Source organism: Panicum hallii, chromosome 1 (assembly GCF_002211085.1).
Source record: "Panicum hallii strain FIL2 chromosome 1, PHallii_v3.1, whole genome shotgun sequence".
NCBI classification, from domain to species: Eukaryota; Viridiplantae; Streptophyta; class Magnoliopsida; order Poales; family Poaceae; genus Panicum; species Panicum hallii.
The window spans coordinates 7,083,522-7,096,078 of NC_038042.1; the positions used below are offsets into that span (position 1 = coordinate 7,083,522).

General features: G+C 46.6%; 2 protein-coding genes across 3 annotated transcripts; one reads left to right on the plus strand and one right to left on the minus strand.

Annotated features, from left to right (window-relative positions):
- The first annotated feature begins 4,961 nt into the window (after nt 1-4,961).
- LOC112875122 (transcription factor bHLH162-like) lies at nt 4,962-5,926 on the plus strand. Of its 2 annotated transcripts, none has more exons than XM_025942507.1 (3): nt 4,962-5,182; nt 5,279-5,632; nt 5,849-5,926. In XM_025942507.1, the coding sequence occupies exons 1-3, from the start codon at nt 5,006-5,008 to the stop codon at nt 5,912-5,914; spliced, it is 597 nt and encodes a 198-aa protein (XP_025798292.1). In that variant the 5' UTR covers nt 4,962-5,005; the 3' UTR covers nt 5,915-5,926. The 2 variants fall into 2 exon arrangements, with proteins under 2 accessions (XP_025798292.1, XP_025799289.1); XM_025943504.1 differs by having other exon boundaries at nt 5,288-5,632.
- Nucleotides 5,927-12,089: 6,163 nt separating this feature from the next.
- On the minus strand, nt 12,090-12,557 carry LOC112895315 (stigma-specific STIG1-like protein 1). Its single transcript, XM_025963265.1, has one exon. It carries the CDS (start codon nt 12,555-12,557, stop codon nt 12,090-12,092), a length of 468 nt encoding a protein of 155 aa, XP_025819050.1.

The window sequence follows — 12,557 nt, forward strand, 5'->3', positions numbered from 1 at the left end:
TTCTGAATATAAAATCTCTATATACGATTCATGCATTAAAAAGAGGGCTTGGGAGCATGGTCAAGTCGCAAACTATTCTCGGCCGTCGGATCGGCCAGGTGGACGGTCCAGATCGTGTGAGTCCCTATCATTTTGCAAAAATTCTCGGACTTTAGATAAATCAACCGCAGACCAGCCTCCTCTCTTAGGTAATTTTACGAAATAGTTCATAACTTTTCTCAAAATCAACTCGTAGTCCAACCTTCCCGGTCTAGGAAAATTTGCAAAGAAAATCTTAAGTTTTTATAAAATCAACCCGTCGTCCTGGTCCTCTCTCAGGATTTGTTTTAGGAAAACCCTCGGATTTTAATTAAATCAAACCATAACTTGTTCCCGTTACTTCTACACGAGCAACATTATACGTACAATTTGAACATCAAAAGATATTGAAATCAAAAGTTGTTCAATACAGACTTTGATCAAAAATTTAAAAACTAAAACTTCATTATAGAGCAAATTTTAAAATTCAAAACGCTTTCGCAATTCGTTTGCACAAATGCTTGCATGCGATCCGTCGTACCTATAATATAGATACCAAAACGTCTTCAAATTAAAAAGTGTTCAATACAAAAGTTGCTCAGAATTTTAAAATCTACAACTTTATTATATAGTATAATTTTAAATTTAAAGTGTTTTTACAGTTCATCCGTATAAATATTTACATAAGATCCATTCTACCTACAATTCGGACACCGAAACATACTTACGTCAAAAAGTTTTGAAAAAAATTGCTCAAAAACCTAAAGCTTTGCTACACAATAAATTTTTAAAATAAATGATAACAGAAAATACTATAACCAAAAACACTAAATATAACAAAAAAAGATAGTTCCATTCCATACAAAAATAATATCCTACTTAAATAGCCACGTCATGATAATAGAGAGTCCAAAATATATACCAAGTATATCAACAGGATACAGATCATGACACTTTCCTATACAATAATTACTACTCTATATATGAACTAAAGTCTTTATCAATTACAATCCGACGACAGAAAATACGAATCCTGCACAGTAAAGCCGCGCGCCTTTCCAGTATTGTTTATTCCACCAAGAATCCAATTTCCCCCAACATACATCAGTCAGATTTTTGCAGCATGTTAAACTCATCTTTCTAGATCCGGCGTAGTTATTGAACTTTATATATTACATCCCACATCCACCTGTTTCATTCATTCTCCGCCAAGTACCACCATCAGGTACAGCCTTCTACAGGTTTCCTTCATGTGCCTTCATTTGTTTTATTAAGATCATAATTGCTCACCGGTGCGGTGCAGATTCAGAGAGTCAATCACCTCCTGGACAGCTACGAGTAAACTGACACGGCTCATGATAAGTTCTGCGGTGGCTGACGCTTGAATTTGGCGTTTGCAGCTGATGCTCAGACGATGCAACTACTTACTATTCAGATGAAAGGAAGGAAAGTGCAGCATTACCCATACCAACGACAGGTGGCTCGTGGCACATTTTCTTTTCCTCCACTTTTCTCGTGCCAGTTTCATTTGTTCTTTTCTCCCTTGCTCTGTTGCTGTCACAGTCAGGTATAACAGCTTTGTCTTATTTGCGCTTCGAGTTTGACAGCTTGTATGCTCAGTGTTTTAAAGTGTAATTATTTATACAACCCCAGTCTGCCATTTTGTTTCCTTCGTGTTTACGCATTAACAAGAGCAGCACTCCAATATTTTTCTACTTGCTACTGTTGTTTACTACTACTAACTAGTGCCTGCTGCTGAGTACAGACTACGGAGCATGGCCAAAAGGAAACAAGAGCACTACCTGCTCCAGATATGAGAGATGCAAGAGCAAGCTATTATTATTATTATTATTATTATTATTATTATTATTATTATTATTATTATTATTATTATTATTATTATTATTATTATTATTATTATTTTATTATTATTATTATTATTATTATTATTATTATTATTATTATTATTATTTTACTGAGGGCCTCGTGTAGTCGTGTGGATGCATGAGACGTTTGAGCTCCATAATCTCCGGCCGGGCCGGCGTACGCGCAATCGAAGCAATGCCTTCCGTCGAAGGGGAAGAGAAGAATAATATTGCAAACTGATGTGTTGCGCACTACAAGTGGATCGATTAAATTATTATATAGTGGCTGTGTGGCTGTGTGCGTTGCAAGTCTCCGAAGACCACGAGTCAGCATCGCGACAAGCGTAGAGGTTCGTTCCAGGTGAAATTTGGTTCCAAGATGTTCTGGCCAGTACCAGATTCCATATGTACCTTCCCCACCGAGGGGTCATAGCGGGTGGCCGATCGATGGATGATGGTAGGGCGAACGGATTTACAATGTCATCTAAGCGTTTCCGGTCAACGAAAACAAATATGCAACCGCACGAAATTGGTAAAAATAATATTATTAAGAAACTACAGTAAATTAAATAAAATAGTTTGGTATTGACGATGGAATTGGTAATCTGCTGGAGCACCTCAAATTACTAAAAGTTTAAAAAAGGGAGGGATGGCTAATCTGCTGGAGATAGTCTTAATCTGCTGAAGATACTATGCTCTTGCCGCAGGAGACATGAACTTCAAGGCCAAACATCGAAACATTGCCGGTGTACATATATAGAAACCTTTGCTTTAAAGGGATGCTGAACCAGGAGGGGGGAACAGAGGAGGCAGCAAGCAGCACCCGGTTGCTGTAGAGCTCACTATTCAAGGGTATGGCATGGCTTATAGATCCAATTTGTGAAAGAGGGAGAATACGAGAGGTTACAAGAGTTCGCTGAGCCAAAGGAAGAAAAAGCGTACGAGAGGCAGTCTACAGGAGTTCATACACACAACATGGTTGGTCAAACGGCAGATAAAAAGGAAAAGCTTTGCTCATCAGGCGTTATTATCGTGCCAGCCCACAGATACAAAGCGGCCTTCGTTACGTGGAACTAACATAGGCTGGGTACGTCACGGTCTGACATCACCTCGAGAACAAGAATCCCACATCATCGTCCGTTGACATTTCTAGCAAGACGTGGATCTCAAGCACACGAGGCGAAGGGTTCCTCCCGGTGTGGCCGAGCCAGCCGCACGATCGGATGCCGTGCCGACCACACAGCGCCACAGCGGTGACCGCGTATCCCTGGCCGTCCGATCGTGATCGAGAGGCGGGAAATGTCCCTCTCCGTGTGCGCTTGGTAAAAGGGCTCGGATCGTGGTCGTGGTCGTCGTCTCCCCAGTAAAGCGAGGTCCGTCAAGAGATTCGGTTTCGATTATCATGACATGACATGACATGACATGTATCTGGACCCCACCAGGTTAGCGGTCGTCCGTGCGATCGATCGAGCTCATCGTCCATCTTGATCGATCTGCTACATAGGTGCGGCCTATCTGCAGCCTTCGTTTCTCTTTTTTTGTTCCCAGCTTCATGAGTAATGATGACTTGAGAGCTTGAATAATTTTAATTTCTCACTGCACGCCAGCTGGTGTTGTATGCATATGTTGTTACTTCTACTCTCACTGTCTCGAAGATTGTGTGTCCATCATTGTGTGTGGGTGCAGTGGGAGACTCGATGCGTTTTTCAACCCTCCTAAAAATGACCGGTGAGCTCTTTGCACATCAACGAACCTACCCCGGTTTAGTAAAACTCACAAGTCACAGGTACTTCTTGCCCTAAACAGTGCTTTGATGAAGTGCCTGGTGCACATCGGAATACCCGCAAGTGCATTTCGACAAGGACTTATCCAATTCAAGCTTTCTTTTTTCCAGACTTCAAATTCTCTGATATCCTGGGTCTACTCTTGATCTGCTAATTTCGTTGCCTCTTGATCTTGATTTGAGGTGTTTGGTCATCCAAATCTATCACCTTGCATCTATTAGACTAAATCCATGCATGTATACTAGAAAATTATGCAAGTCAAACTTTTTTTTTTGACCAATAGCTATACAGCTAAAGTTGTATCAATGTATTCATACCATCTTCTAATTGATTTTAACATGATGTTGATTTGTAGTAAATGACAAGATATTGTGAAGGAAATTAGGAGGCAAAATATACTTTCAAAGACTTTTTGTTTCTAAAATATCTAGCCTTAAGGATGTATAGAGGGAATCTACTAGATCCTTTTTGGAACAGCCGTTTCACTTGGTGTCATCAATTTTGTTGGCTATTTTTTTCAAGAAAATAAATGTATTTGCTGATTCGTTTTAGCTAAAAAATAGTTGAATGGATTTAAAAGCATAATCAGCTATACGAATCATCCACTAAACGAAACTACGAGGAAACTGCATATATATCTTGATGTCTTAATTAGGTGCTAATATTATATTTGTCGTGGATCTGTGTTTTGAAGGGAAAAAAACATCACGAGTGGAATATATGAAGTACGTCGGCATGATAATGCCTACCAAAGACCAATAACGCCGTTCATATTCATTCCTCAAACATTTTGTAGAAAATCTACACTCGTTTATAGTTACTCTCACTATCAGTATATTATTGTGCGTATGTCCACATATTTATTTATTACTTTGAGTATATATATGAAGTGCGTAGGCACCAATCAGGCGTACCAAAGACCAAAGGGCGTGCTAATGCCGCCGTTCATACTCAATGCTCGGACATTTCATAGGAAAATTACTTCTGAATCGTTCAAGCTAGTCCCCTTCAAGTTCAAACTTCAAAGGTTACTCTTCATCTCAGAGATCCTGATAAATAAAAAATAAACAATGCAAAAATGAAAGGACGATCAATGTTAAGTGCTTATTAGGTGCATTATAAAAGGCAAGAAACAGTGCTAAGTTCTCGTGGAACAGAATTGACCACCGCAGCTGGTCTACCACTGCAACAGTAAGAAAACCCGACCCGCTAGCGAGCCATATATATAGCCAGAGCGCGCACGAGGAACACAACAAACAAGATCGCCCACCTCGCCAGAGACGAGTCTCGCATCCAACAGGCGGCACGCTGACCGATCGCCGTTAGCCGCCGCCGGCCATGGACATGCCGCCGCCGCCTCCTCCTCCTCCTCCTCATTTTGGTGGCCCCGCCGCCGGTGGAGGCAGGCCTGACCGGAAGACGGTGGAGCGCAACCGCCGGAATCAGATGAACGCCCTCTACTCACGCCTCGACCAGCTCGTCCGCGCCGGCAGCTCGCCGTCGTCTGCACCCCCAGTTCGTGCTCATTCATCATCATATCGCATATCATCCATGCATCTTTACGTACCATTTATATATATACAATACATATATATTTATTTGTGTCATCAGGCGGTGCAGTGCGGGCCGCCGGCGATGACCCGGCCGGACAGGCTGGAGGAGGCGGCGGCGTACATCAGGCAGACGACGGAGAGGGTGGAGAGGCTCAAGGAGAGGAAGCGGGAGCTGACGGCGGCGCGGGCGGCGTCGTCGTCCCAGGGCTCCTCGTCCGCTGGGGCGGCGGCGGAGGTGGAGGTGCAGCACCTGGGGTCCGGCCTGCACGCCATCCTCGTGACCGGCGCCCCGCCGAGCGACGGGGCGTCGTTCCACCGCGCGGTGCGCGCCGTCGAGGAGGCCGGCGGCGAGGTGCAGAACGCGCACTTCTCTGTTGTCGGCGCTAGGGCCATCTACACCATCCACACGCTGGTCAGTCCTCGCTCGTCAATATCTACGCAGTTATTAGACTAATGACTCAGCAGCGATCAAAATTTGAAACGTCCTTGAACATTTGCATTCTAAAATTCTAACTTTCAAAAATTCGGGCGTGTTTTGTTTCTTTGTTCGATTTTGAAATCTGTATATCGAGTGAGTTTTTTTCGATTTGATCTTATAATTTGCCCCATTATATGATTGGTCTTGCAGGTCGCGGAGGGGGGCATTGAGAGGGTGGTGCAACGATTGAAGGCAGCACTGCGTGGAGATGCATGAGCACGTACGTCTACAAGAAGAAACAAGACAAATAACTTCATTTATTAATCTGGGTTCATGAACGCTTGGCAAACTATCAACTAATTAGGGCAGTTCAAGTAAACTTTGTGTGAATGGCGCATGCAAAGCTGGGAAGAAGCTTGAGTGACAGCGCGTGTTGTCTAACTGCCAGTCAACGCGCGATGCCTTGGGGCTACGCATCTATCAACCTGCTCTCTGCTGCTTGGGTGCAGTGCTAGCAGATAAAATAATTAATACTGCAAACAAGGCCTTTTGATCCTTGACTTTGACGAGGTAAAAAAATAATTACTGGTTCATCAACATATAGATCACGCTGAGAACGTGTGTAACATGAGGCAGTGAAAATCGCCCAAAAGTATCACAGCTCTCTTTAACTACTTATTTGTGTATAATGAGATTGTGGTCTGATCATATATATTTATACATATATAAGTCGTGGGTTCAATTAACAATGGAAAATATAGCACGATTCGTCTTGCTGAATATTATTGCAGGCAGATACTTATATGTTTCCTGTGATTTGTAATTACGAGCTTGTTTTCGTTGCCACATCACAGTGGATACAGGTGTGTGTAAAACCACACTACAGTAATTGATTGGAACCTGCATGCAAACGCATTAAAAGGTAGTTAGGTCCAATTCCAGACCGGAATAAGTTGACCACGTGATTGTCATGAACTAGTATTCCTTGAATTTAAACGAAGTTTCCAGTGATATTTGGACCGATTTTAATTGCATGCACACCTTCTGTTCACCTACTTTCACGGCTCTGCTGACCAAACGATAATAACTTTGTATATATGCAGTCAAAACTCAAATACTGTCATTGTAACATCCCGGGTTTTCCGGAATGTTATAATTGTGCAAAATTTTAAATTTTCAAAAAAAATTCGTGAATGTGCTTTAGCTAGTTCCAAATATAAGCATGGGTCCTCTCTATCTCGAAATCTTATTAATTCAACTCAACAGTTTTAATTAAGGACCATTAAAATGTTAGTGGGAAATAATTTGAAGTCATTTGGATTTAATTGCAATCTACCTTGTTTGAAATTGTTGATTAGATCTTACCTGAATTGCTTCCAATTTGTTTGATTCAATTGAGTGGAATTTGAATTTGAATGGGCCAACAGCCCAAAGCCGGCCCACACGAGCACAGCCCAGCCCAGCATCCTTTCTCCTTCTTCCCCGCGAAGCACAGCCCACGCGGGCACGGCCCACGGCCACTCCGGCCCAGCCCGCCAGCCGCCTCCACCGCGTCCCTTCACCTTCCACCCGGGCAGCTGACAAGCGGGGCCCGCTTGTCAGCTTTCCCTTCCACCTCCAGCCGCTCCCCCGCGACGCTCCAGCTCCGCCTCGCGACACAGCGGCAAAACCGCCGCGCTGCCTTTCGCCTGCGTCACTACCGCGCCCCCTCGCTTGCGTCACCCCGCGCCTCGCCTGTTCCCACTCCGTGACATGGGAGCGAAACCGCCGCGCCTCCCGTGTCGGCCACCGAACCCGCACCGCAAAACCCTAACCGCGCCACGCCGTGCGATGGCGCCACGAGTCCCCGCGCCGCAGCCGTCCCATCACCGCCCTCGACGTCCGGGCTTGCACCGCAAACCCTAGAGCAGCCCCCTTAAGAACCCCCCAAGACCGCCGCCAAGAACCCTAGCTGCCTCGGTGTTTTCCTTTTCCACCGCCACCAAAACCAAGAGGGAAGAGAAGGAAGGAGAAGGAGGGCACGGGGAGAAGGACGCCATCGCCGCTGGAGCGTCTTCACCGAGCTGGCGCCCCGATCGACTACATCGACGACCCCACGCTGCCCGGCTCTGCTCTGCCTCACCACGGCATTGCCTCTCTGCCGCCCCGAGCACCGTCTCCTCGAGCCTCGACCGGTGAGCATCGCCGCTCCGCTGCTGCGTCGTGCCGCAAGCCCGGATGCCAGTACCCCGCGCACGTCACGGCCACGCCATGGTCCTGGGATGCCAGGACTCACACGCGTGTGTGCACACCCGAGCCATCAACCAAGCCCGGGCCTTGGCCTCGAGACCGCCGCATGCTGCCTTGCCTGCGACGAGCCGCGACCCTAGGAGTCCATGACACCGCGCGCCCACACACACGCACAAACCCAACATGACCCGTGCCTAGCCTTGCTACCAGCCACTCCACCTTTGCCACGCCTCCACCGCCGCCGCCGTCGCGCTGCGGCCATGGTGACCGCGCACGCCGCCGCGACGTCGCAGCCTGGCGCACGCGGGTGCCTCTACGGCATATCGCCGAGCGCCTCGCGTGCATCTGTGCGCACACACCCACGGCACCCACATATGTGCACATGCACCCCTGCCTGCCGCACCAGATCCAGGCACTACTGCATCGGATCCTGCTGAGACCGACATGTGGGACTGCCCAGTCAGCAGGAAGGGGAGGAGGAGGGGAGGTCGCCCAGCCCAACACAGCCCACGGTGCGATCAGGCCCGAAGACGCGTCTGCCACGACGAATTCGAAGCCCAAGCCAGCCTGCTGCACCCCAAGCCGGCCCGCCAGTCGTAACTGAGCCGGCCTGTGAGCCAAGCCGAGTTGATGGGCCAAATCAAGCCGGCCCATCACTTTCAGCCCAAAAACAAAGCCGAGCCCCCTTTACCCTTTTTTCTTTTTCCCAGCCTGACCTGTGGACCCCACCTGTCAGCCTCGAGGTGAGGCTGACCCGTGGGTCCTTTGACATCTTGATCTCGTTGACCGTTGACCGGTCAATGCTGACGTCAGCAGGGTCCACTGCTGACGTCAGCGGTTACTGACCCCCGGTGGCATCATGCTGATGTCATGCTGACATTGTATGCCAGGTGGCACGCTCTGGTGCTGTCACATGTCTCTGCTGTGTGATTTCCTTTTCCAAAATTCTTTTTATTAATTTTAGAAATATATTTTTTCTTAGAAAATTCATAATAAATCAACTGAACCTTCGAAAATTATGAAACCAGTTCCATAATTCTTCTAAAATCACGAACTACCTGTTAGAAGGTTTCGTGGTGATTTGGGTCTTGACATCTTTTGTGCACTTTTACATTTTGGTCCTTGCTCTTATTGTATTTACGAATAGGACCCAGCTACGAGGAGCTAATCGACAACCAGGACCACCCAGAAGCGCAGGAGGACTTCGAAGAATCGCTAGGTTCACGGCCATCTATGATCTGATTACCTATTAGGCATTTCTTGCTAGATGTGCTACCGCTACATGATGTATTACTAAGAGATGAGCCAGCATAGCTTATTTATTTACCTGTACTCCTTGCAATCCTATTACGCTCAAATATTATATGAAATGCCTTGCTATGCGTTGCATGTGTATGTGTGGAAATGAATGGATAGTCTTGGCGTGAGTGGAGATACACATTCCAAGAGTTGGTGAATAGGGCTTTTTAGCCGGGAGCGGGCGAACTTAACTCGATCGTGGATCGAGAGCTTGGGGTGTGTATCTTGGCACACCCTATGGAGTACCTGTGGTGGGTACAACTTGTTGGATACTTGGTTGAGGTGTTGGGGGCACTCGTAATGGGTGCAGTTGCGGACCATTGCGGTGGAGACGCATATGATAAAGATACCCGCTTCGGCAACTGAGGACTGGGTGAGAGTAACTATGATTAGTGGGACTATGTTAAGCATGCACACCACTTACCCATTATGAGGGTGGGTCCGATCTGGGGCTAGCAAGTGCGGTACCAAGCTAGTAGGAGGATCGAGTATCGGTGCAGGGGAAGGAGGTGCTGACCTCACGCTCCCCGAGACACAAGGGAGGTTTCACAGTCTCGGGCGACCTCTTGCGGGAGGATGCACCCAAGACCCGGGAAAGCCGGATGGTGCCGTGACTCCTAGTCCTATTTCAGTAGACCGGTATTTTGTCGCTCAGTCGGCTGATCCTCGGCTGGCGTCGATTCGAGTGAGTCCAGGTGTACAACCCCTGCAGGGTGAAAACTATACGTATAGCCGCGTCCTCGGTTATGGACAACCCTACTCTTCTGTTGCTCTTATTAGTTAGTGATACTCATAATTTCTACCTCCCTCTAGAGATGACTCCCTACCTGGGGCAGTTGAGATGCGAGGAGAGGGAGTCCTCATATCGACTTAGTGATTTTGGAAGGTGTGTGTTGGACCGGGAGTCCGGAATGCTAGAAGGGCCCGAGTCAAACTTGAAAGAAGTTATATACTTATATATGATGTTGCGCATGCATAGGAAACCCCAGTTTAATCCCTTGAACTTTGTTATACCTTTAGTATAGTTCACTTTAAAGCTTGTATTCAGATAGTGACGTGAACATATCCCATACCTTGAGGATAGCCTGGTATGATGCAGGATCTGATCTGGAGTTCGATCCCAACGATGATGGTTGGTACGACTCAAGCCCGTGCTATGCTCGAGTTGCCTGTGGAGGAGGTTCCAGAAGATGAAGAACGGCTAGAGGTCTAGCTACCGCTTTCCGTTTTCTGCTTGTTCGGTCTAGCCGAGAGGCTTGTAATGAATTCCGTACTACAAATTTTATGGATTTATATAATAATTAAATCCGTGTTTGACCTTATGCGAAGCATAACTATGATATTATGATTGGAATAAGTTCTGTATGTGATAGCTCTTGATTCAGAAACTATCACAATGATACAGGGAGTCGAATTTCTCGATTTGGGAATCCGGTTCGTTTCAGTCATGTACGTCATTCGTTATTAATTACTAAATGGGCTGAAATCTTGCAAATATTTAAGTCCATAAAATCCAATTGGAATGAACAATAAAGTAAACCAAAGTTGGCATGCATTGTGTCAAGGCAAAGTTGGCAGTGGCGGATCTAAGATGTGAATATAGGGAGAGAGGCTCATTTTCCCTTTCTTCTTCCTCCCTTCTCTCTTTTTTTTCTTCTTCCTCCTTCTTTTCTTCTTTCTCTTCTTCATTCATGGTTACTAATTGTTTGGGGGGAGGCTTTGGGGAAGGCTCGCACAGCTGGTATGTCTATTTCCACGATGTAACATTGTAGTCTCCGTGATGATCTATCAACAAGAAAAGAGAAGAAACAGGGTATAGGCTCTCATCATATTTATATCTCGATCTATCGTGCATACAATTAGGGTGTGTTTTTCGCTTCCATATTTAGAAGAGCTTTTACGAAAGTTCCTATTTGCATGTATATATTTGTAAATTTTTATCTTGGCTAACACTTGCTAGCTAGATCTTCATTTTCATCCCCTCATCATTATGACATTATGTCATTTTGTATCTCATATACAAATTAGCCATCCCATACAAATTAGCCAATGGCAACAAATATACGAGCAGAACTAATAAGTAATAAAAAAAGTGTCCGTATAACAAAATTAAGCATTCGGTTGCTATAAGATACTCAAATATTATCTTTATTTTATTAGTCTGTTAAGATCCAATGAATCTCACCTCGATCTAACTTCTCAATTTGATCTGCGAAGTTATGGATGTTGTGCCATGGAAGACCAAGCCACTCAGAGAACAGATCCAAAGTTTGTCTGAAAGAGTGAAATTTGAGTGCTCCTTCTAAACCTAAAATGAAAGAAATACTCGAGTACGATATCGGTACCTACTTATCTTTTTAATGAGCGAATTTCAGTTAGCCCAATATGAACACTTCATTAAGAGTCAATGTAAACAGTGGTGAAGCTTTACGCAGGACGAGAGGGGGACTTCCTTGTTCTCCAGTCTTCTTAAAAAAGCACTTCATTTCACTAGTTGCGATAATGAGGAAAATATGAAGAAACCATCACGATTCTCTACCCCCCCCCCCCCCCCACACACACACACAAAAAGAAAACTCAAACCAAATAGACTTTTCGTTCCAGACTTTCAACAAAAAAAAAACAAGGTCATCATCGAGCTCAAGTAGGACGCCGTACAAAAAAAATATGTAACAGGTAAAAATGATTATACATGGACGACAACAAAGATGCCATCAACAATACCAATTTAGTAATTTACAGTTCACCGCGAAAAAAGGAAGAGAAATAAATAAAGCATATATGAATTCTTGAATCACTTCACCTAGTCGTCTGCAAAATAATGCAACTAGCGGCGTGTGTACGTGCGTGCACTCTGTTCCTTGGCACACGAGATGTGTGTGATTATGCATGCACGGCCAACAAGATCTGGGCACGCGCGCCGCTAGGCAGCGTAGCCGCACATGCCGTAGGTGCACGGCGTCCCGGCGGCGCAGGCCCGGCCGCACGCGCCGCAGTTCGCCGCGTCGTACGCCACCGCGGCGCACCGCCCGCCGCAGCACAGCCGGCCGAACGGGCACCGCCTCCCGCACGCGCCGCAGTTGCCCGCGCTGGCGAGCACGTCGGTGCACGCGCCCCCGCAGCACTTGAAGCGGTGCTCCTCCCCTGCCGCACCGCCAGCAGCGGCGGAGCACGCCCCCGGGTGCCCCGGGCGGCACGCGCGCTGCTGGCCTATCTCCCTCGTAGCCGCCGCCGTGGCGAGGAAGAACCGGCTCGTCGCGAGCATCCCGCTGTCGTCGTCGTTCGCGCCGCCCGCCTCCGGTGTGCTTGCAGCGGCTAGACACCAGCTCGTCACCACTAGGACGGCGAGTAGCAAGGAGGTTGAGATCACCTGGGCGGCGCCGTCCGCCAT

Excerpts from the sequence above, each read along its gene's own strand:
- LOC112875122 (XM_025942507.1), top strand. The coding sequence starts at position 5,006 with ATGGACATGCCGCCGCCGCCTCCTCCTCCTCCTCCTCATTTTGGTGGC. Across the intron at positions 5,183-5,278 it reads CGCCGTCGTCTGCACCCCCA|GCGGTGCAGTGCGGGCCGCC; the intron begins GTTCGTGCTCAT and ends TTGTGTCATCAG. Across the intron at positions 5,633-5,848 it reads TCTACACCATCCACACGCTG|GTCGCGGAGGGGGGCATTGA; the intron begins GTCAGTCCTCGC and ends TTGGTCTTGCAG.
- LOC112895315 (XM_025963265.1), bottom strand. The coding sequence starts at position 12,557 with ATGGCGGACGGCGCCGCCCAGGTGATCTCAACCTCCTTGCTACTCGCC.